Genomic DNA, 26,330 nt, shown 5'->3' on the forward strand with positions numbered 1-26,330 from the left:
GTTTTTGGGGGCAATGCCCCAAAGAAATCAGCAGTTGACAAATGGATAATTCATTTTTAAGACAAGACAATATTAAAAATGAAGCCCGTAACAGCAGACCATCCACATTCATTTTTGAGGAAAAAAATGAATCTTATCTGTGCCCTGATTGAAGAGGACTGATGATGAACAGCAGAAACAACAGCCAACACCACAGACATCTCCATTGGTTCAGCTTACACAACTATGACTGAAAAATTAAAGTTGAGCAAACTCTTCACTCAGGTCCCAAAACCATTGTGCCTAGATCAGCTACAGACCAGACCAGAGCTTTCAATGAAAATTCTGAACAAGTGGGATCAAGATCCTGAAGCATTTCTTTGAAGAATTGTAACAGGAGATGGAACATGGCTTTACCACTACAATCCTTAAGACAAATTACAATCAAATCAATAGCTACCAACAGATGGAAGTGGTCCAGTCAAAACAAAGTGCAGACTGGTCAAGAGAAAAGGTCATGGCAACAATTTTTGGGGAATGCTCAAGGCATTTTACTTTTTGACTTTCTGGAGGACCAAAGAACAATTACATCTGCTTATTATGAGAGTGTTTTGAGAAAGTTAGCCAAAGCTTTAGCAGAAAAACACCCAGGAAAGCTTCACCAGATAATTCAATATAATAACAAGCATGTGTATGATATTCATGAAAAAGGAGGGATGAATTCCTTAGGCTAGTGGGGAGAGTAGGCAAGGGGGTGGAGGGAAGGGGCAAAGGTGACTTAATCAGGGCCTTAAGGATAAGTGGGAGCTTACTGGAAGAAAAAGATATTTCAAGCAATGGGAAGTACATAAGCAAGGGCATGGAGAAGTGAAAGCATGTGGCATCTTCAGGGACTGACTGTGGGTAAGTTAGGAGGTGACTGAAGATGAAAGTGAAAATAAAGCCAGATCAGGTCATTAGCTTTAAGTCCCATGCCAAGGAGTTTGGCTTCAATACATTAGGTACAACACTTTTAGGCAAAGAAGAATGTTGCATAAGCACTATGAGACACTTTTTCTAATATTAAAGTTTTTTGAGACTAAAAATTTTTAAAGTTTTCATTGGCTCCAAAAACATATATGATTACATTAATTCTAGGACCCCTTGCGATTAACTCCAAGGGTCCCACTGGCTTACGGTGATTAAGGCCACTGTGATTAAGGAAGACAGAGAACAAATGATGACTCCAAGGTTTCTGGCCAGATCATCTCAGTGGATTGCCAATGAGAAGGACATAAGTTTTGTCCAGGAGATGTTAAAATCCAGAAATCTACAGGACATCTAGGTGTCCTGCCCATAAGGGGTTAAAATTTGGGTTTGAGGCTCTGAAAAGAGGACACAGCCACAGATATGAATTTGAGCAACACTGCATATGGTATACTGGTAACAAGTAAAGCCACATGGGTGGATGAAGTCACTGAGGATGAATGGGGCCCAGCTCAGAATCTCGGAATCCCAGGGCAAAGATAAAACTAGACAGAGACAGAAAGAACATTCAGAGAGAAGGAGAAACAGGAGAGGTGTCATATGAGGCTAAAAAGTACACATTTCAAAAGACTTTTGTAGTATGGTGCCAAATGATAATTAGAAGGTTGGCTAGTACGAAGACTGTAAAGAACGTATCAGATTTAGAAACTGGGTAATCAATGATAAACTTTCATTGGCGTGGAGAGTGGGTAAAGGATAGATTGGATTAAAGAGTGAAGGGAAGATGTGGAAGAAGAGACAATGGGTACAGATCACTGTTCAATAAGTTTGTCAGTAAAGAGGAGTCAGATGTATTGGTAGTTTTACAAGCAGTCAGGATGGAAGGAGTATGCACATTTTGTGCATTATCTGTTTTATATGACTTGTCTCTAGTAACTTTGAGAACAGGATTGCCTTCAGTATTCTTACAGCACATACCAGATTATACAATAAAAACAAGAGCACTACTAAATCATAATTTAGAATGCAAAATATAATATCTCATATAGGTCACTAAATTTTACTTAAATTCCTAGGACAAAAGGAAGAGCACTAGACTGAACCAATTAGTCATTAAATTCAAATCATTTACTGCATGGGGTGACTGTTTAAAAGAGGCCATGCCCTGTTATGCAATTCAACAGGCTCTGTGAGCAACACTGGGGATGTTGTATGATGTTACCTTAATTCCTTCACCCTGGGCTGCACAAGTACATACTCACCTCCATAGTAGAGTCCTGTAGCAGTGCACATCCGCCACTGTCCCTGATACATTCCTGCTCTGCTGGGGCTGCACATCTGGACGCTGACATCTGCAATCTCTTGGGGCTCTAGCGATCTCACCATCACCATGTTCACATGTCCAAATTGGTCTCCCCCGACATATTTAAGACAAACCCCTGGAGGCCAGGCCTCTGCCCCTGAGTTCAAGCAAAAGAAAAAAATGTTAGGCAATCAGTGGTCCTATGCCAGGTGCAGTTTATTACGAAATTGTAGAAGAGAGGCCTCTTTCTTTGTCTCACATACAGACATAAACCTACCCACATATCCCTGAGTGATATAATGTCTCATACTACTGATAAGAAGGAATTATCAGGCTGGGCGTTGTGGCTCACGCCTGTAATCCTAGCACTCTGGGAGGCCGAGGCGGGAGGATCACTTGAGGTCAGGAGTTCAAAACCAGCCTGAGCAAGAGCGAGACTCCGTCTCTATTAAAAATAGAAAGAAATTAGCTGGACAACTAAAAAAACATAGAAAAAACTAGCCGGGCATGGTGGCCCATGCCTGTAGTCCCAGCTGCTCGGGAGGCTAAGGCAGAAGAATTGCTTGAGCCCAGGAGTTTGAGGTTGCTGTGAGCTAGGCTGATGCCACGGCACTCTAGCCCGGGCAACAGAGCCGGATTCTGTCCCAAAAAAATAAAGAAGGAATTATCAGAATCAACATCTTCTGACCAATAGTCTAACCCTATGAGAATGCACATATGGCAAAAGCAAGGCAGTTCCTCAAGACAACATGTATTTTAGGTGATCCCCAGGCAAGGCCACAAATTACACTGAATCTGTAGAACTTAAGAATGATATCTGTGAAGAGCCATGGAGATGAAGCACTGGCCTACATCTTTGGGAGACTGTTTCCTCTACCAAAAAGTCACATATATCCATTTTCACTTGAATTTTTTAAGCTGTCATTCAAAATAAAAATATATCTGATTGTTGCCAGATTTTCCATAGAGACAAGAGGATGAAACATACAAGGAGTAATTTCTATGGTATCATGCTCATTGTAAAATTGCTTTTTGCCTGATATATGACTTTTTTCCTGTGGTCTCTAACTATAAAATACTCAAGAGCTCAAGAGACTATGTGTAAATACAAAACAAAGGAGTAAAGTGAAAGTTTAGATCTCAGGTTTAAACAGTGACGGTGAAAATATGAACAAGGGGATGATCTCCCTCCACAACAACATCAATAAACTATCGTCCCAGGAGCCAGGCACCAGCCAGAGCAACTCATGGAAAGGATGGGAATGGCAATACAGAGAAATGGTTTTGGTAAAAAAGGAAGTGCCAAAGGTCTTATTTGGTACTTACTCCTGTGTACCTATTTTCATGTGAACTAATTCAAAATAAGAAACCTAGGTGCTGACTAGTTCTGATTACTTGAGCTGTATAGGCAGCCCGCACAATGACTAGATGTGATCTTTCCTGTGAAGTGTCTCTAATACACAGCAACTGATATACTCCTTTTTAACTGTAGACAGAAACCTGTATATATTCTCTTTTGGAATATATACATTCATTATAAAAATTAATCACTGTGAAAAGCTGGACATAGGAGGACTCTCAGAACAGGGGATGATTGTAATTTACCTCCTACTAGTACTCTAGGATGCCTCAGTTCCTTCTTTCAAAGTGCCAGGCTAGTGCTGACATATCTGTTGGCTCATTACTGGAAAGGAACCAGAGAGAAAAGCAACCAGAGTACTACTGCTGAAATCTCAGCTCCATTATGAACGATGCTCTCTGTGGCCCTTGATTCTTAAAGGAGAGCAGCTGAAACAGTAGCCACCAAGTTTTGGCATACTCTCTTTTTTAAAAAAACCTGCCACCAAAGTGCCCTCTTAAGTTAACCCTATAAAGGGCGACTACTGCTGGCGGAGAGGTTGTGGATGACATACGGGCAATACATGCAAATTCTCTTTATCTTTCTGGGACCTGGTGCCTGGCAAAAGCGTATGTTTCTTAGGTCAAGAAAAATAGTACCTGGTATGAAGCACCTTAGAAAATGTCAGTCTCTTTAAAGACCACTGTCTAAGATAAAAATTAAACTACTGTTATAGGGCTGAATTCACAATTATTCTTTAAGAAGAAATACATAAACATATGTGTAACAAGACAGTGTCTGTTTATATGAAAACCCAAATGTTTCTGTTTTTGAACTTGTAAAAAAATAAGGTAAACCAAGACTGGACATGAAAAAGACTTAGCTGTCCTGGGCAGACAACCACAAGCAGCTGAGACAGTTGGGATTCTTAGCTATGCAAAGGGGGAGCGCTGCTACATTCCAGAGAAATTTTGTTGGTAAAACATCAAATGGGCAACATTAAATGATTTGGCTAGGGTCCTGCTCTTCTTGGTACTGCAGATAACTATTTTTGCTCAATATGGTATCTGGAGAGCCTCTTGAAGAAAAAAGTGGTTGAGTTATCCACCATCAACTCTAAAGTATTAATCTGCTTTAACAGGTGAAGAACCAATCATCTGCCTTCTGAGGGTTATCAATTATATATATAGTTCTTATAATCACAACTGTTAGGTCAGGCAACTCTAAAAAGATCAAAGATACTGATGCTTGATAAAGACAGAAGGGAGGCCGAGCGCGGTGGCTCACGCCTGTAATCCTAGCACTCTGGGAGGCCGAGGCTGGTGGATCGCTCAAGGTCAGGAGTTCGAGACCAGCCTGAGCAAGAGCGAGACTCCGTCTCTACTAAAAAACAGAAAGAAATTATCTGGACAACTAAAAATATATAGAAAAAATTAGCCGGGCATGGTGGCGCATGCCTGTAGTCCCGGCAACTTGGGAGGCTGAGGCAGAAGAATTGCTTGAGCCCAGGAGTTTGAGGTTGCTGTGAGCTAGGCTGACGCCACGGCACTCACTCTAGCCCGGGAAACAAAGCGAGACTCTGTCTCACAAAAAAAAAAAAAAAAAAGACAGAAGGGAAATACCAGTAAGCTGTGTGGACCACTTGACCAAACATACTAAAATCTGGATTCAAGAAGTATAGTACAACAGGCTTCAAATTAAGTCTCAGTTACAAATTGGCTTAATGGAGGATAGATCTACCCAGAAGAAAAGAAAGACTAATCTGTGTTTTATGACTTTCTAAGTTAAGTATCACAATCAGGTATATGACTAAGGCTGTGATTCTTCAGCTATTATGGAATATCACTTTATTTTAAAAATAAATAAACAAAAAAACCTGTTAAGTGGTAATTTTGAGACAGCAAAGAACATCACAAACATCAAAAGTCCACAGTCACAGAAAGCCTGGGACATACTAGGTATTTGTGATTACAGAAACAGTTTGGACAGTAAGGAATATTCAAATAGCAATGCAGAAGACAAACCTCAATGAAGATCTCCATTTGAACCCCTATGAGTGTGGAGATTACATTTCAAATTAAGTTCCATGAAAGCAGAGACCTTCATCGATCTTATCACCATTTCTCCCCGTACCTAATAAAGCGACTAGAATATAATAAAATGTGTTGAATGAACGAAGCAAAATTATCTTCTCTATAATGATACTGAAAAGAAATGTAGAAAGTTAACTATTTTAATGAGCTAAAAGAAAAAGGGTGGAAATAATTGTTCTTCCTCATGTTATTTACCCAATGCTTTATTTATTCACTTCTATGTAGGTGAAAAAATAAAAATTACTCTGGATCAGTAAGCCCAAACCAATCTCTCATATGACCGTCACAGCTATTTCACCAAAGTTAGAGAAACACCAGGGTTACCATAACATGCTCAGCTCAACAATTCCCACAGCTGGACAACAGAGCATGGCGTTCTAACAACTGAGAAGTTGTAAGTGTTGGTCAAGAGAATTCCGTCTACTCACATCTTTGGAGGGACAGTTTCAAATTTTCACTTAAACCTCCAAGGATTCCTCTTCAGGTTCCCAAAGCTTCCAACACTTTTATAGTGACAAAAGTTTAAATCCTAGAATTTTGCACCTATGCTATTAAATGACTCAGCTCTGTGTTTCTGTCTGAATCTAAGGATTTAAAAAATATTAGGAGTTTAATTTTAAACAGTGTGAGACATTTACCTACTTTGGGAAAGCTGTTGGGACAGCTAATATGCAGTTCCTATCAATCTCATCTGTTGTATATTTGAATGCCTGGCACACTTAAAACATGACAGTAGAAAGTGCCATGAAAATTATTCTTTATGTAACTATTTCACTGAGTACTTGTCTCTTAGGGAAGGGTTATGAATGAGAGTAAGAGAGCTAGACGAGAAATAGCTGAGGCCTGCCCTACTTCTGTGTTACTACTCTATTTCCAGAAAGGATTCAAGCCAGATTAGGATGACACCAAAGAACCTGAAAACATGCACCCTCTCTCTCTCTAATAACATGCCTATTACTCAGTCATGGGTGGCCAATTTCTCCTTAACCAAAAGAAAACATTCAGTTTATAGATATAAAACTACTCTACAACTGGCCGAACAATTTTCAGAAGAACAGAAAACCTATTTGTGCAAAGCACCTTGAAAGATAAAATCTCTAGCAACTGCTGCCCAACTTTTCATGAGATGTTCAGGCACCAGGACGCCCTTTTACACGAAGAAAGGCTGCAGACTCAGAGGCTGTTGTAAACTTCAGTTACAAAGCAAAAGCAGGAGGAAAAAGTGGTCAGGCCAACCAAGAGAGACTGTTCTAAGTCAAGGTCAAAGGCCTCTTAGGGGTTCTGATTCAACATGCTAACCATTATATATCAACCTCCCCCAAGCTCCCCATTTACCCAAGGAACTGTCTAAAGTGAGTTGATTTATCAAGAGGCTTTCTGAAATATAAAATGGCTATTCTGCAGTAAGATGGTATTTAAAACATCTCAACAGTACTCTAACAACTTTGAGTATTTAAAAACACCAAGGAACTCACGGAAAGCCAGACCATTTTTAGTGTTTTCATAAGTAACCAAGGTACTGGGTTCACTTTAAAATAAATAAATAAAACTCTGAATAAGTCGTATTTCCCAAACAACTTTCACTCATAAACAAAATTGCACATGTAGGTTTCAGAAGCATTGTTTGATCAGTAACACAGCAAGCTTTAGCAATTCAGAGAAGACACATGATAAATAGAAGCTGAACTGGAGATTGTTTTGGTATTTTTAAAAGCAGGCAAAATTAAGAAAGGTGAGAAAGAAATTAGTCAAAGAAAAGAAAATCAGACTTTGAACAAGAATTTCAAGAAAAATAGAAAATATGGCTATCTTCCTTTGTTACCATGTGCCTCCTAAACTAACAATGCACCACTGTTATAACCAAAAAAGAAAGGGAGCTAATGAAAATTTTACAAAGCCACAGGTGTCCTGAGTTGTCTACAACACTGGGTCAGTCCAGATTATGTGACACACTGAACTTTCCTCCAAGGGAGAGTTACTTCTATATATATGCTGGAAAAACTACGAATAACAATTAGATTTGGCACATTAATTCTTACATAAAAGGCTAATTTAGCCCGTCTTTCCCCACCATAAAGTATTGAATTGTAAAGAATTAAAAAGTAAACCAAGTCAATAAAAAGTCACTTTTACAGGTTTGAGTTCCCCAGAGTTTTATGTCATTTCACGTCAAACTACCTTGCTAGACAGGGTACCTCCAAACCTGTATATTTTTAGCTAAATACTTTTTTTTTTTTTTTTTACCTCAATACATGCAAATAAATACTCTTTTTGACCTAGTTTTCCATCTCTCAGAATTTCTCTGGAAGTCCTCATTAACAAGGAAGTTAAAACACCCTCAGTCAACATAAACTGTCATTCGATGGGACAAGAGATACTAAACCCACTCAAATAAAAAAAAGTCATCAGAAAATAATTTAACAAATAAAAGATAATAATTAACAATTCCCAGACACATATTCAGATACTATTTTCGAAGAACTATGATTAACTTATTTTTAATTTGTCTAAAAAGAAGTAGTAGTACCTCAAAACAATGTTTTTTGGTATTTTTTAAACTAATAATTTCTTTTCCCTTCTGTGCAAATTCCCACACTTTTTACCCTATTTTTCAAAGTGGTATTAATTAATGTGTTAGATATCCTAATGAAATTTCAGAGAGAATCATCCTTGTGGTTGCAAAGAAATGAGCTTTCAAAACAGCAGATGCTCACAGCTCTTTCCAACTATCCTGTTCTATTCAAGGATATACCTCCCCTAGCCTGCTGGAAATGACTGAAAGATTAATTAGAGCAGAAATAAAATGATGAAGTAAAACTATACAGGTAGAGACAATACCCCACCACATACAAGTCTAGTTCCTAGTACCAAATGAATACTGGAGTATGTTTAGATGCCACTATGTCATAGGTATCTTAGAAGCATGAAACCTGAATTCTTCTTCCTATTCTAGAGCAAAGGATATTTCACTAATGTTTGGTCATCATTCCAACATAAGAAAATGCGACATATCATGTATAAGAAAAAGCTCAGAGTTACACAATCATACACATAGGCTAAAATATTTCCTTCTTATTTCTTTTAACTATTAAGAAAAAGAAAACTAGACAATGGAGCATTGCCCATTATACATCATACACTTACCAGAATTCTGGATCCGCCATGTTTTTATAAACTGAGTATCAGGAGGTATTGACTCCCCTTCTCCTATGGTGACATCTTCAACAAAGGACATAGAGGGCACACTGATGTTTGGGCTCTCAAAGTCATAATAGGCACCAATTGCTGCTTGTAGGTTCCTATAAAAAAAAGAGAAAAGGCGAAAGACTTCAGTCCTGTCCATAGGATATTATTCTAATTGTCAAACAAAAGGGAAAAGCCTGTATTTTAGGGTTTGTCCCAACCTGAGGCTCTTTAAAGCCATTGGTTCTGGCTGAGGAATAACAGGAAAAACACCAGGACAAACTTGTGTTATCACTTTCTTCCCAAGGTACCCACATAGAAAGTAACAAATACTAGTACAATCAGCAACCACATGAGGAAATCTATTACCTACAGAATAGCAAGAATGGGTAAGGAAGTCAATTAAAAGAGAGCTCCTCTGTAACTGTGACTGTGGGATTCAAAGAAACCCTACTTTTTAAAATATTCTAATTATTTTGTTGAAAAGTAATATATGCAATCGCTCAAAAAGTTTCACGCAAAGAAAAAGAGCCATCTTATCTCTTCTTCCCTCAATACACGAACACACATAACTGTTCATACTACTTTCTTAAATTTCCTTCCAGAACTTTCTTACACATATACAAGCAAACATGATATATTAATATATTATTTTCCATTTTTACACAATTGGTAGCATAATATACATTGGCCTTTGCTTTATTCTCTTAACACTGTATCTTGAAGACATTTCTGTCAGTACATAAATAATATCCACATTGTTTTTTATAGCTGTACCCATTACATGGATGTATCATTATTTATTTAACTTGTCAACTTTGAGTTTGATTCCAATCATTAACTCTTCCCTAAATAAGCTTAAGCACGTATCATTTTGTATACATGAAAGTATATCCATGTGATAAATTCCCATGATATTGCTGGGTCAAAGGGTATATATTTGGGGTTTTAATAAATACACCAAACTTTCCTCAATAAAAGTTGTATACTAATGCTCTCACCAAGAATATAAGAGGAATGCCTATTTCCCTACTTCCTCATCATCACTGTTTCTCCAATATTTTGAATTTCTGCCAGTCTAATAGGTAAAAAAAATAATGTCTCAGTGAGGTCTTAAAATGCTTTTCTCTTAATATAAGACAGGTTGAGGATCTTTTTACATGTTTAAGAGCAATTTGTATTACAGTTTCTTTCTTGGAAGCATCATTTTCTAAATATTGGTGTTCTTTTTTACTTTAAACTCCCTTTTGTCAGAATGAACTACCAAGCACATAAACCAGGGTTCCTAATTGAACAGAATCACATGATTGACAGCTTGGTTCATCAGTGCCAGAAATCAAAGGCCAAAGTGTTTAAGTAAGCTGTGTTCATAACAGAGATCAAAGAAACTGTTGGTAATTACATTAACCGCTTCTCTTCTGGTCTTGCTCAAACCAATGACGTCATCCCCAGTTTCTACAGTAGACAACAACCCAAACTGCATGTTTCTAAACATAACCCGACTATAAACCAATGGATCCAGTGGGCTGTTTTTAATTACGCATAAACATAGCACAATACAAGCTCTGACAGTACACAACTGTTCAACAGACATGCTATTAACAGCAAATACTTTTCTGCTAGGGCCCTGCCTGCTCTTCCAGGTGTTTGCAGCTGCCAGAAAGGAAGGCTATATTTAGAACAGCTACCTCAGGTCAAGCCTCATGCAATGGTGGCCTGTCATACTAGTAATAACTGGAATTACAACAACACCAACTGCCTTCCCATCGTGTGTGTGCTTGATAAAATTTACATGGAGGAGAGCTGGGCCGGGGGCCAAACTGCACCTGTTTGCTTGACTGTTCCACACAAAGGCTTGGACTTAAGTCTTCTCACAGTTTCCTATCTGGCTGACAGTGATCCAAAGTGAAAGATACGTGACTGGTTAAACTTGGGGAAGTTCAGCTTCTACCACTCAAAAACAGGCTTAGAAATATGTCTGGAATAAGCCTTACACTTAAGGATAAGGCATAAAATGGGAGAAAAATAAGCCTAAATTCCCAACCGGTTCTTTTGAGAACGTTTTGTAAAAGCTGTATGTGTACCTTTTTGTTAAGATAATTTTTCTGCCATAGGTTTCCAGCAAGTAGCCTGCTGAATTGTTTCCTGTTCACTTGGCTGTAAAATATGCTTGGGAGGGAAGAAATTATTTGTGAACTCAGGACAATTGCCAATTTTTGTCCCTAGCCTGTGTCATATTTCACCCCTTGGCTCTGCCATCAGCACAGGATTTCAAGACCACTGCAGTAGGAGCATTTAACAAGTGGAAAAGTCAAGCTACCCTACTTAGGCAGATCCATCCCCCTCCTCAAATCTTTCACACATTTCCAACTCATCCCACAGTTGAAGCCAACAAAACTGTTTATTTGTATCTGTATCATACAGGTAATTCAGCCAGAGAAAGATTAAGAAACATTTTTAAAGCCCAAACTGAAACTGAAAGCAGTGAACTGGAATCCTGGCAGGAAGCTGGAGTGGAGGATGACAAAGCAAATTCATTTCCCAAATAGGAGGCGGAAAGTGGACTTTAGCCCAGTGGTGCTCTAACTAATCAGGTAAGTACACAGCTCCAAATGTGGGTACACAGTGAATCGGAGTTCAGACCATTCGAATCACTGCCCCACGGGGCCGAGTAGGGAGACCAAACAGCTCCAATTCAATGTCAGAAAAGTAGACATGACTGCATATATTCCTGTTCAAAACAACATACTCAGCTATTATTAGCCAACAAGAAATTCTACACGAAACAGAGCTGGCTGAGGTGATGGGAAAGGGGAAGCACTGACCCAGTATTTGGTCCAGTCTGAAAGTTTAAACTTTCAGGTTACTTCAGTGTTCTGCTCAAAAAAGTTTTTAATCTGATTTCAGACAGTTAAAAGCACCCTGAAGAACAGAGACAACATAATAGTGGGAAGAAAATGCACAGGTTAAAGTGGATGGTGGTGATGGTTGCACAACATTGTGAATATACTTTATGTCACGGTATACGTACACTTAAAATGGTAAATTTTGTGTCATGTATATTTTACCACAATAAAAAAATTTTTTTTAAAGAATATAATCTTTAGAGTCAGCATTAACCCTTGGCTGTGAGGCTCTGAGCAAGGTGCTAAGACTTTACATCAGTTTTACTCCTCTGCAAAACTGAGTTGATACCACCTATCTCACTATTAGTTTGGCTGTAAAGATTGCTGAGGTAATGTACTGTAAATGTCCTAGGTTGGCAGTCATTCATTCAACAAATATTTAATGAATGAGCATTTATTCCATGTGCTAGGCACTTGGCCTGGGGCCAGGGACAGAGGATAGCAAGACAGGCATGGCCCCTGCCTTCAAAGTTAATAGTCTAGTTGACTGCAGCTAACCAGGGACACTAAAACAAAGGTAACTCCAAATGCCTCTCACACAGAGGCTGTAAGTCCAAAGCAGCCTTTCCTACTTAGGGTGAAGGATGGGCCTAGTGCACAGTTTCAACTGCACTGACAATCAAGTTAATCTGAATTAGAGTAAAAGAATTTGGTGACACTGACATGTGTTCCCTGATGAAATACAATTTTGTTCAGTCTTCATTTTATAGATGAGGTCACTGAGTCAGTAACAGGTAAAGTGATTTGTCCCAGGCTAGACAGTCAATTATTAGAATTTAGAGCCATATCTATTCAAACGCTATTCAAAACTTTTACCCAAAATTTTCCAATTATATAACACTCTGAACATCTGGTTTTCTTAAGAACATATTAATTACCATTGTTAATTCTTTAAATGAATTAATTGTAATCCCCTAGTTAAACTGAATTCTTGAAAGAACTAATCTTGCATACATTCACAAACACAGAACATTTATTTTTGTACTATGTATACATTCATAAGACAGTAGATTACTGGTCTTATGAAGAAAAATTATATACTGATTATACAGCCAGGGACATCATCCAAAAATATGGGGGTAGAAAACAGTTAAGAAAATCAGAATTAAAAGAATGCCTGAAGTCTGAGTATTAGCTCAGATTCTCAGGGAAATAAAATTATATAACTTTTGTTTCCATTCTCTGAATAAGTAAAAAACTCAAAAGGACCCACGTTATTTATGAGAAAAAGAAAACTATTCACCTTATTTGGACACAAATTAAAATGGGAAGTCAGAAAAATGATCGGGTCAAGGCAGGCATGAACAATAGTAGCATTTTAGAGCTTCCGGTGATAGTTATCCCGAATCACAAGAAGGTTCGCTCACCTGGGGAGTGCCTATAAGATTGCTACTAAGGCCACACACCCATCAGGAATCAGAAAGACCTTACCACCTCTGAATGACCAAAACAGTACTCTGACTAAAGAAAGGTTCAGCAAAATAGATGTTCTTACTAGCTTTCCAACATCCACTCAAGAGGAATCTAACATGGAAGACCAAAAAAGAAGGGTGGAACAGTGCATACTTATAACTACGGTCAATTTTATGGCCTAGGAAGAAACTGAGACTTTCATTAAAACAGAAAGATGACTGCAAGCAGGGAATGGGAGCTGGGCTAAACACTTACTGTCAATGTTTTCAATCTAAAAATCAATTCATGGAAACTTTTTAATAGGTGAAGACAGCTAGGAAAAAAAAAAAAAAAAAGAACTTGCGGAAGATTTCATTCCGAGGATGGACAAAGTTCATGTCAACACTTACCCTACTCTTAGAGCTCTATTGAGTTGAAAACTGTTTCTTCTCATTTCTTTTCCTGGCTATTTATTGATCCAATAATTTTATTACTTTTTGAAACTGGTCCTTGTAACCATCATCAGTAGCTATAACTTTTTCCAAGTAGAAAATAAAAAATAAGCACTCTGCCATGAATAGGAAAAGTGGTGACACTATTTTATTAGGTTAATAACAGTGCATAGTTATGTAGGAAAATGTCCTTTATTTTTAGGAGATGCATGCAGAAATATTTAAGGATGAAGGGTTTGATGTCTACAACTTTCAAATGGTTTTTAAATCTTACATAGAGAAAGCAAATATGGCAAAAATGTTAACCACTGTTGAATCTAGGTGGTAAGTATAAGGGTATACACTCTATGATTCTTCAAAATTTTCTGTAGGTTTGAAAATTTTATAATAAAAAGTAAGAGGGAAAAAAAAAAAGAAGCCAGAGAATGAGAAGGTGTCCCTTTTTCTGCCACTGAAATACGTTAAGAAAAGTCAATGCACAGAATTATTACAACCATCTTAGGACCATCAGGAGACCTAATGAGGATGAGGCTGATATGCTGACAGTGATAAATCAGAAAGACGGAAATAACTGCTGTGTCCTTGATGATGTAGTTGAACAACTAAATTAGGCAACCCCAGAGCCATCTTACCCTGAGTATTCTTGATATCTGAGATAAGATTTGCTTACTTGTTTTGTTTTTTTCTTAAGCAGATTCTGGGGACACAGCCACTTACACTGGCATTGTGAGAGTTTAGTTTCTAAGTGCCTTTGGCTAACATGTCAGGATCAATCTATTTTGCCTTTTTAAAAAATTGAAGTGAAATTCACATAATCAACAATTTTGAAGTGTACAATTCACTGACATTTACAGCATTCACAAAGTCATACAACCACCACCTTTCTTTAGTTTTAGTTTTAAAACTTTTTCATCATCCCATGCCCATTAAATAATCGTTTCCCATTCCTCCTCCCCACATCCTCTGGCAACCACTTAATCTGCTTCTGGTCTCTATGGATTTGCCTATTTGGGATATTTCATATAAAAAGATTCATACAATATGTGATTTTTAGTATATTCAAAGAGTTGTGCAATCATAAACAAATGTAACTAATTTTAGAACATTTCCATTACCTCCCCCCAAGAAAACTCAAACCCTTTAGCTATCACCCCCAATGTTCCCATTCCCCTTCCATCAATCCTAGCTAACCATTATTTTATTTTGTGTCTCCACAGATTTGCCTATTCTGGATATTTAATAGGAATCATATTAATATATCACCCTTTGTGACTGGCTTTTTTCATTTAGCCATGTTTTCGAAGTTCATCCAGGCTGTAGCATGGATCAGTATTTCATTCCTTTTTATGGCTGAATAATATTCCATTGTATATATGTACCACATTTTATCCATCCATCTGTTGATGGACATTATGGTTGTTTCTACCTTTGGCTATTATGAGTAACCACGAAAAACTGTGTTAACTTCAGTAAAGTTCTACAAGACAACACAATCCAATCTGGCCCTCTAGAGAGGAGACATGACACATAAGATAAGAATATAACTTGATTAAGCAAGCTCTTTCTGCCTAAAGCCAGAGATCTGAAACTTCTGAAGTCAGATAATTATATCCTTTGCTGAATTTCAGCAACTGAATTCTCTAAGCCACTAAGAAACTGTTAGACTTTGACAAATACAATGTAGACAGCCCATTTCAAATGATTCTCAGAGCACCCCCTCCCAAAAATTGCCATCTTCTCCCTCATTATAAAGCATATCTGACAAAAACGCAATTGGAGAGGAAATTCCACAGAAGATTTCAGAATGCATCAAACCCAGAATTTTCCATCTGTACATGAGGTAGACACTTTTAACTTGGAAAAATAAGCTAAGGGACCTGACCTAACTAACCCTAGCTATTCTCTCTAGCAATCCTAGGGACTAAAAAGTCTAATTATAATATTACTAGAGTTGGTTATTTATCAAAGGGAATGCCCCCATATGAAACGAAAAAGCAATGAACTAAAGTTTTAAGGGAGTTCTATCACTAGGAGCCTTTAATTATTTTATCCCTACTCAAACCCTAAGTCTAAAAAGTGGCATCGTAATGGAAGGGGACAGGTAAAGCAACACAGCCTCCATAAAGGAACCAACTCTCATACTGTCCCTACATCCCCTATGCTTCCTCGCAGGTATGGTCCTAAAGAATGTCAGACATGGCTGGGTACAGTGGCTCACACCTGTAATCTTTGCACTTTGGGAGGCCAAGGTAGAAGGATCACTTGAGGCCAGGAGTTCAAGACCAGCCTGGGAAACATAGTGAGACCCATTTCTACAAAAAATACAAAAATTAGCTGGGTGTGGTGGCATGTGCCTATAGTTCCAGCTACTCGCAAGGCTGAGGCAAGAGGATCGCTTGAGCCCAAGAGTTCAAGGTTATAGTGAGCTATGATCATGCCACTCCACTCTCGCCTGGGCAACAGAGCAAGACTTTTTGTCTCTAAAAAAATGAAATAATATCAGACATGGGGAATCTTTCTGTAGGCAGCCAGGCTAGACCTTCAATCCTCCGCCAGTGAAATGAGTTAAGGGGTGACCACAAAACTTGCTGACTGTATCTGATTGGCCCTGCCCTGCAGAAGATAGTAAATACTCTGTACTCTTTCTGCTCAGATCCCCAGGCCTAAGAACATTGCCTCAAATGTAGAAGGTGTGAAATAAATATTTGTTGAATAGAAAACTAGTAACCAAAATATAGTATTTTTCTTTTCTCTCTTTTTCTGGTTTCCCTCTCACCATTTTTTACTGGGACTGTACAGTGAGGGGCAGGGGAAGGCAAAAAAACAACAAAAATAAATCCTTTGGCCCACTGACAGCAGGATCATGAAAATGTGCATCTGGACTAATAGTACTAGGGAAAACATAGCTAGCGCCCAAAGACCTTAAGCTGGTGGGATGGAGGACCTATGTATGACAAGTGATATCACAGATAGATCTGACCAGGATCCCCCATCTCTCATTGGGGAAGTGGATGAGAACATTTGTAGTTGTTACTTACTTAAAAAGTGCCCCCCACTTCCACATAGGACTCCTTGGTAAAAAGTGAAGTTATTCCAGAGTTGACACGGAGGTACTCAGGAATGTGGAACTGGAACTGAGAGTTTCTCTCATAGTATTTGGCCTATAAACTACATATTTGGGAGCTTTGGATAGTTATGGTTCTCTACAGCAGAGATAGAAGACTGCTGCAAACACCTAGATAAAACATACATAGAAAAGAAACCTGCTCCCTCCCCTCTCCTCAAAAAAAAAAAAAAAAAAAAAAAAACCTGAAGGTATTTTGAGTACTTGATTGCAGTTGTTCCTGAAGCTCAAACACCTTCCTCTTCTTGGGTTCTGTGTAACATAGCAATATCTTTAAATACCCCCCTACCCCCACTTAGCATTATCTAATTTGATGTGAGTTTGTTACTTACAACATAATAGATCCAGATTAATTCAAAACTGTACAGTCTGTTCAAGGAATAAAGTCTGAATGCCTGGTGCAAAGGCTATTAAAAAATGTAGAAGAGTGGCTGGAATGGTAAGTTAAAACTTGCTCAGATCCAGCAATTCCACTTCTGGGTATCTAAAAAAACTGAAAGCAGTTCTCAAAAGGAACACTCACGGGCCAGGCGAGGTGGCTCACGTCTGTAATCATAGCACTCTGGGAGGCCGAGGTGGGTGGATTGCTTGAGCTCAGGAGTTCAAGACCAGCCTGAGCAAGAGTGAGACCCCGTCTCTACTATAAATAGAAAGAAATTAGCCAAACAACTAAAAATAGAAAAAATTAGCCAGGCATGGTGGTGCATGCCTATAGTCCCAGCTACCCGGGAGGCTGAGGCAGAAGGATCGCTTGAGCCCAGGAGTTTGAGGTTGCCGTGAGCTAGGCTGATGGTGCGGCACTCTAGCCGCAGGCAAGAGAGTGAGACTCTGTCTCAAAAAAAAGAAAAAAAAAGTAACACCATGTTCATAGCAGCATTATTCACAATGCCCAAAAGGTGGATACAATCTCAATATCCATCAAGACATGAATAAACAAAATGTCATATGTGTATGTGTATATATGTGAATATCATTCAGCCTTAAAAAGGAAGGACATTCTGACACACGCAACATTGTGGTTGAACCTTGAGGACATTATGCTAAGTGAAGTCGGTCACAAAGGTCAAATGTGGTATGAGTCCATTTATATGGGCAATAGGAAACTGTTTAATGGCTACAGAGCTTCCATTTTGCAAGATGAAAAAGTTCTGGAGATTGGTTGTATAACAATGTGAATATACTTAACGCTATGGAACTGTACACTTAAAAATGGTCAAGATGGGAAGTATGTGTATTTTACCACAATTAAAAAAAAACTCAGATGGGACTAATAGCTTCACTGGAAATTTGGAATTACTATTAAAAGGAAAGGGGAGCACAAAGGTTTTTATTTAAAAAATTTTACTGAGGTATAAAATCTACCCATTTCAATCGCAATACCCATTTCAATTGTATAACCACCACCACCACATTTCAGAATATTACCATGTTTCAGAACATTTTCATCATCCTAATAATGTCCCAATCCCCAGAACCTATGAATATGTTAAGTTACATGGCAAAGGGGATTTAAGGTTGCTAATCCGCTGACCTTAAAATAGGAATGATTATCCTGGATTACCCAGAGGAACCCAATGAATCACTTCCTTAAGTGTGAAAGAGGCAATCTGAAGAGAGAACCAAATAGATGTCAGTGAGAGAAGGTCCCAGCTTTGAAGATGGAGAAATGGGGCCATGAGCCAAGGAATGCACGCGGCCCCTGGAGGAAGGAAAAGGCAAGGAAACAGATTCTCCGGAAGGTTCCGGAAACAGATTCCCTGATGATACCATGATTTTAGCCCAGTGAGACCCATTTCGAACTTCTGACCTGGTGAACTGCTAAGATAATTAAATTTGTGTGTTTTTAAGCCACATAGCTTGTGGTAACTTATTATAACATCAAAAAATTAATATAATGGCTATACATTGTATTATTCTTTCTACTTTACTGTATACTTGAGAATATTCACCATAAAAATATGAATATCAAAGCTGAATAAAGATTATGATTTAAATAGTGCTTTTTTTTTTAGGCAGAGTCTTGCTATGTTGCCCAGGCTGTTCTTGAACTTCTAGGCTTAAGGGATCCTCCCATCTCAGCCTCTGTGTAGCTAGGACTACAGGTGTCTACCACCACACTGGCCTCAAAATGGTGCTGAGTCATTTCCTTCATCATAACTCTTGCTTCCAAGAACTCAATTTTCCTTCAAAGATACATGTTTAGAAATAACTCCCATTCTTGTTGCCCCCCTGAATTTAACTGTCATGGATACTTCCTGAAATGGCAAACAATCGCTAGGTTGAGTGATAACTGAAATTTTTGAAAATGTTGGAACACTGGCCCAGAGAAGACATGAAAATATATGATACCCAAAAAGTCCCAGAATGACAAACAAAAAACATAATTCAGACAAAGCTATCTTCATAAACAAAGTTTGTGGTTTACTGTTGTTCATGAAACTTTCTTTCAGACATGGTTTAAAATAGCAGTTATGAAATGATCAGGTAAATCTATAATTAAGCATGGCTTTCAAAAGTTTGTTTACCTAGCAGGGAACTTAGAATAAACTAGCAGTGATCACATATATCGTATCCTACAATCTGGTTAGAGAGCTATTTTCTAAAATACACCAGGAACTTTTGGTTTTGATTTTTTAAAAAGGAAAAAGGTACAAAAAACCCCAAAATTGTTAACCAACATCCCATCCTTAAATTTAGCTCATTTCTACGTACAGAGATAAATGCATGGGCTTTAAAAAAGAAATACCACACACACCTTTTGCATATATCTTTGATTAAAATGCTTCACACCTGTCTAATATTTCTTGCCTTTGAAACTTCCTGATGGTGTGCTACAGGGACTAGCTTCAAAGTCTCTTCAGTTTTCTCTCTCCTAAAAAAACAGTACTGGCCATACCATCAGCATACTGTACCTCTAAAAATGCACACTGAAGTACCCATCTAAGAGAAAATCTATAGCCCTATGCTATCTATCTATCTTATTCTCTCCTCTAAGAACAAAATAGTAAATAAACCTTGGCCAGATTCTGATACATGACAAATACGATATTACCAACACTACCAAATAATGCCATATGGCATTTAAACTCTGACCCCCAAATCTATCATTCTGCAGCCAATCAATCTCCAAGTACTTTGTGGTTATATATGGCTGCCTTCTGGTATACATGAGATAGGTACCTTTGAAAAGCTATACACTTACACCTAGAGTATTAAATTAAATTACATGGAACTTGGAAAAAGCACATGATAAAAGCAGATTTTATAATTCACAAACCTGAGAGAAAAGGCCCCTTTTTCTTTTACAAACTAATAAAATGACAGTATAAATATGTCAGATTGCTGTCATTTTTAATAATAACTAATCATTGAGCACAAACACAGGATATAACATTTAAAGAATATTTCCTGTAAAAGTCCTGGTATACTGGCAAACAATCTCACATATTGTTAATGTTTTCATGTTCTAGGCAACCAATACTTCAGATGACAAGTAATCAGGTTTGAGACAACTCATCCAACTATGGTATTTCTTACACATTACAGAATAAAAGGACTTTTAAAAATACCTACTTTATGACACTGCATAATTACCACCATATTACTACCAAAAAAAAAAATCAAAAAACCATCCAAAGATACATGAAAAAAACTACCCAATTTGGTTTACAAAGAAAAAAATACTAAAAACTCAGGGGAAAAAATCTTTGTGTACCTTTTCTGATTCTTCCTAAAAATGATTGGTCTCTTCAAGACAGAAAAGGAGTATAAATCCCCAAATAATATAAACATAGTGAAGGAGTTTATACATTCAAGCTTCACAAAGGTCAAGGACATCTCTCTGTTCAATAATCCTTTTTTGGATCCTATGTGGCTGAAGGTTAAGGCAAATACATTTAGGTTCACACCATTAAAATATACTAAAAAATGACTAATATTTTGCTTTATTCACTATAAAGTCCTTTCATGACTCTAATTTGATACACTCCATTTAAAAATTAATGTCTTGGCTGGGCACAGTGGCTCATACCTGTAATCCTAGCACTTTGGGAGGCCAAGGTGGGAGGATTGCTTGAGACCAGGAGCTCGAGACCAGCCTGGGCAACATAGCAAGGCCTCGTCTCTATAAAAAATAAAAAAAAATTTAGCCAGGCATGCTGGCTCATGCCTGTAGTCCCATCTACTTGGGAGGCTGAGGTGGGAGGATCACTTGAACCCAGGACTTTGAGGTTATAGTGAGCTATGATGATGCCACTGTACTCTAGCCTGAGCAACAAAGCAAGAGTCTGTCACAAAAATAAAATAAAAATAAAACTTAATATCTTTACAGAAGAATATAAACAAATAAATGAAGAGGGAACAGCAAAATTAGATATTAACCTTTTTGCAACCACCTATGCAATGATCAATTCAGGCAAGGATCATCAACACTAAAACAGTTGGGAGGAAGATTGTTGGGAAACAGGATATTCTCAGTCTCAGAGTCACCCCAACAGATTACTGATTAATTACACAGGGAAAAAAACAGGTGGACACTATCTTAACTAAATACTCAACTTTGGCATAGTCAATAACACAAATATTAATAACTAATTTGCCTCCTGATGTGATACAATGGAAGACACAGCATCGTCTATGTATTATTTCCAACCAAAAATGTTTAAAACTAGCCAGGCATGGTGGCACATGCCTACAGTCTCAGCTACTTAGGAGCTGAGGTGGGAGGATCACTGGAGCTCAGAAATTCAAGACCAGTGAGACCTTGTCTCTTAAAAAAAGAAAAAAATGTTTAACCTGAACCTAATCATGAGGAAACAATCAGACTAATCAACAATATAGAACAGTGGGCCCCAGCCTTTTTGGCACCAGGGACCAGTTTGATGGAAGACAATTTTTCCATGGATGTGGGGGGAGGGCATGGTTTGGGGATTATTCAAGCACATTACATTTATTGTGTACTTTATTTCTATTATCATTACATTGTAATATATAATGAAATAATTATACAACTCACCATAATGCAGAATCAGTGGGAGCCCTGAGCTTGTTTTCCTGCAACTAGACGGTCCCATCTGGGGGTGATGGGAGACAGTGACTGGTCTGACAGGAGGTGGAGCTCAGGCGGTGATGGGAGTGATGGGGAGCTGCTGTAAACAGACGAAGCTTCGCTGGCTCACCCACCGACCACCTCCTGCTGTGTGGCCCGGTTCCTAACAGGCAGGGACTGATACTGGTCCTTGGACAGGGACTTGGGGACCGTACATCTAGAAGACAACTATCTGGACTCTTAAAAAATGTCATTGTCTTAAAACACCCAAAAACTATGAGGGAACTGTTCTAGAATAAAAAAGACTAAAGAGACATGACAACCAAATGTAACATGGGATCCCTGCGGGGATTCTGTATTTAAAAAAAAAAGGAAAAAGTTTTAAAGGGCACTTTCGGGACAAATGGGATATTTAGATATGGGCTATACATTAGATAATACTATTATTTCCACGTTAAATTCCATGAGGGTGATGACATTGCAGTTACAGAAGATGACACCCTTGTTCTCTTAGGATGTATTTGCTGAAGGGCTTAGGGATGAAATGTCACAATGCCTACAATTTATCTCAAATGGTTCAGGAAAAAAATGTATAAAACCCACAGAAAGAACTCTCATACAATGTTGGTCGGAATGGAGAGTAGCAGTTATTTTGGAAAACAGATAGGCAGATTCTTTAAGAGTTAAACATAATTTTACCATACAAATTAGTAATTCCACTGCTAGATATCTACCCAAATGAAATTTTAAAACGTGTCTACACAAAGTCTTACAAGTGAAATGCTCACAGCAGCTTTACTCATAATAGCCAATAAGTAAAAACAACTCAAATGCCCATCAACTGGTAAATGGATAAATGTGACATACCCATACAATGGAATACTTCTGAGCAAAAACAAATAAAATACTGATATATGCTAAAACATAGATGAACCTCAGAAACATTGTGCTAAGTGAAAAAAGCCAGATACAAGACTACATATTATATGATTTCATTTATATAAAAAGTAGAGAAAAGGCAAATCCTTAGAGACAGACAAAAGATTAGCGGTTGCCTCAGGGTGGAAGTGGAAATGGGTTAACTGTAACAGACAGAAGAAATCTTACTGGAGTGATGAAATGTTCTTTTTTTTAATTATTGAGAGGGGGTCTCGCTCTGTCACCCAGGCTGTAGTGCAATGGCACTATCATAGCTCACTGTAACCTCGAACTCCTGGGCTCAAGCAATCCTCCCACCTTAGACTCCCGAGTAGCTGGGACTAGAAGTGCACACCACTACACCCAGCTAATTTTTCTATTTTTTGTTTTTAAGAGATGGGGGTCTTGCTATGTTGCCCAGCTGGTCTTGAACGCCTGGCCTCAAGCTATACTCCTGCCTCAGCCTCCCAAAGTGCTGGGATTATAGGTATGAATCACCATACCCAGCCAAAAAATGTTCATAAACTGGATTGAGGTGATGGTTGTGGACCTCTATAAACTTACTAAAAATCATTGAACTATACATTTTTAAATGGGTTAACTTACTGTTTGTAATTATACTTTAATAAAGGTACTTAAAATATGATAAAGTAAATATGGCAAAATGATAATAATTGGTCAATCTATGTGAAGAGTATAGAGGTATTCACTGTGTTAGTCTTTCAACTTTTCTATGATTGAAAATCTTCAAAATAAAATGTTGGGGGATAAATCAGAATGAACTCTGCAAAATACACCTATACATACCCCAAAATTAATGTTTCTTATTGCAGATTACCTAGAGGACTCCTGTAAAGGACATAGCACAGCTCTTTACAGTTTTAGGGTTAAGTAACAGTGGAGCATAATGATCCCTAAAGCCAATTTTTATTCAAAGATTTGATTAGCTAGCAATTTTTTCTCTATTCAGATATTATATTTTCCTAATTATATAATAATGCCATATTCACTGTAGAAAATTTAAGAATTAAAGTGAAAGCACAAAGAAGAAAATAAAAACTCTAATCCCATCTGGGCAAAGGAAAGTTACCTGTATGTAACATCTTTGTAACGTGATCAATTATTCAACTGGCATACCAAATTTTATATCATATCCAAACACATATATCATAAGAATGAAAAGGCAGAATAAAAACTTTTAGATATAAATCCAGGACTTTCTTTCAACTTCCAATTAAAGATTGAAGGCTTTGTTTTTATAGGCACGGGGACCAAAAAAAAAAAAAATTGAATGCTGAATGCAAGCATTAACCTCAGCTCCCTCCCTAAACTCTCCCAAAATGTAGAGATGGGGAGGAAAAAAAAAGGCATAAATTCACAAGACACAAGGACAAAGTGAACAAATGAGGGAACGTTAGTACTAGAAAGTAGAGAGACAAACAGTAAAATGACTTAGCTGACCTGAGAAAGCTGAATCCTCCTCAGCCAGCAGTGGGAAAAGCAGAGAAGCAATCTAATTTACAATGAGGATCTCTGAAAGGTTCAGGAATAAATAGCACCAGATACCCTACAAGTGAGGGTAAATACAGAGACAAAAACAGGAGAGGTTATGCATTTGCCTAAACCCAATAGTTAGGCCTCAGATCCCCTAATACAGTCTCTTTTGGGGGGTGTGTAGTGGGAGTTCAAGTCCTGGCTTTGCTCTTTTTTTTTTAAATTTCAAAATGTTAAAAGAGTATAAATGTTTTTGTTATATGGATACTTTGTACACTGCATAGCTTAAGGACTGTCCCACCCTGGAGGAAATGGGTGGGGCTGTTAAGCCCACAGTTAACAAACCCTACAGTCAACAGTCAGCCCACAGCTTCCAATCCTCTTTGTGTCCTACTCTTAAATAGTATTAACTATATGGTCAAGAACCACCATGTATTTCAAGAATCTAATATGAAAGAAAAAGACTAAAGCAAACAAATAACAAAAAGTAACTTGAAGAAAACAATGCTGAGAAGATCTCCCAAAAAACAGAGCAAACATTAGTCAAAAGTGAAAAGAGAAAAGATAATTAGGAAGCCAGACCAGAAGGTCCAATAACTGAAAAATAGGAGCTTGAAGAAAAGAGAACAGAGAAAATGAAGGGGAGGAAATGAAAGGATTAATTCAAGAAATTTTCCAAGAACAAGAGGACGCATTTTCCAGACTGAAAAGGCTCACCAAAGCTGAGCACGATATATGAAAATACATGCTGAAATGCATCGCCATCAAATTTAAGGACACTGGGGACACAGCAAAGTTACCAAAAGCTTCCAGAGAGGGAAGAAAACAGGATTCATTCAAGAACAAAGAATCAGAACAGCATCACATTTCAACATTACCACTGAAAACGAAAGAAAAAGGATCAGTGCCTTCAAAATTCTGATAAAAATATTTCCAACCTTAAAATTTCTACCCAGCCAAACCTAGGATAGCAACTAAGTATCAGAGTAAGACAAAGATAGTTTCAGAATGCAAAAGGATCAAATTTTATCTCCCCTGCACTCAGGAAGTTAAAAAAAAATGGGGTCCAGGAAACAGGGGCTCCAACAAAGAGGGAGTCAAAGAAAACCCCAGGGTGAGAACTGTGCAGCAGACCTAGAGCTCAACCAGTATGAAACAGAGTAGGTCAAATGCTCTAGAAAAGTATTCCTCAAAGATAAAACTGAAAGAATACCTAAAGTGTCTGAACCTACTGAGAACAGATTATACAGGTGGTGCAAGTTTGAGGATAATTTAGTAAAAAAAAAAAATCTAAGACACTGAACAAACCAAAAATCAATACAATTATTACCCTCAGGGCAGCAAAAGATTATGCAGAAAAGGAAAGGTAATCTAAGTACACTAATGGCTTAAGGGTTGACAGGCGTTTAAATAGTTATAAGGAGATTTGGCTGGGTGTGGTGGCTCACGCCTGTAATCCTAGTACTCTGGGAGGCTGGCTTGAGCTCACTGAGTTCAAGACCAGCCTAAGCAAAAGCCAGACCCTGCCCCCGCCACCCGTCTCTACAAAAAAAAAAAAAAAAGAAACAGTATAACAAGATTCTATTTAACCCTAATAACAAATAACTAAAATGGGAGAACAGGAAATAGCGTGAGTGGAACTAACAATTACTATGTGCCAAGAACAATTCCAAATCTTTACACATATTTATCTACCTAATCCTCAGATAAACACTGATATTGTCCTTATGCTAGATATGAGAAAATTGAGGCACAGAGACAGAAAGTAATTTGCCAAAGGTTATACAGTAGTATATTAGCAGAGGCTTTGAACTTTGCTCTTCACTACCACATTGGCTATTACAAAGAGAAATCTTCATCTCTCCATGGAAAGTCAACAAATACTGGTTAAAATTAAAAAAAAAAAATTGAGAGAGATAAAAACCCAAAAATCAGCTGAAAGCATTGAAGCCTCTGTGAAGTTAGATAAAGAAAGAAGGTTTAGGACCCTTGTTCCTTTTAACTGTAAGTAACTTTGTTCCTTAAAGCTGCAGACCTACTTTACTCTGAAAACTATGTACATCTGGAACTTGGATAAAATGAAAATTAAAATAAGAAGATGGCGGGGCGCGGTGGCTCACGCCTGTAATCCTAA

General features: G+C 37.9%; 1 protein-coding gene across 3 annotated transcripts in view; it reads right to left on the bottom strand.

Moving 5' to 3' along the window:
* LOC105812236 (chromosome unknown open reading frame, human C6orf106) overlaps positions 1 to 26,330 on the bottom strand; it is a 90,763-nt gene that overhangs the window by 47,162 nt on the left and 17,271 nt on the right. For 2 of the 3 annotated variants that reach the window (XM_012646639.1, XM_012646637.1), the window contains exons 2-3: positions 8,825 to 8,979; positions 2,208 to 2,405 (exon numbers count right to left, since the gene is read on the bottom strand). In XM_012646639.1, coding sequence (XP_012502093.1) covers positions 2,208 to 2,405; positions 8,825 to 8,979 — 353 coding nt within the window. The remainder of the gene's footprint in view (positions 1 to 2,207; positions 2,406 to 8,824; positions 8,980 to 26,330) is intronic. The other variant, XM_012646638.1, reaches the window with a different exon arrangement.

The sequence above is a fragment of the Propithecus coquereli genome, unplaced genomic scaffold (genome assembly GCF_000956105.1).
Source record: "Propithecus coquereli isolate 6110/MARCELLA unplaced genomic scaffold, Pcoq_1.0 Scaffold248, whole genome shotgun sequence".
NCBI classification, from domain to species: domain Eukaryota; kingdom Metazoa; phylum Chordata; class Mammalia; order Primates; family Indriidae; genus Propithecus; species Propithecus coquereli.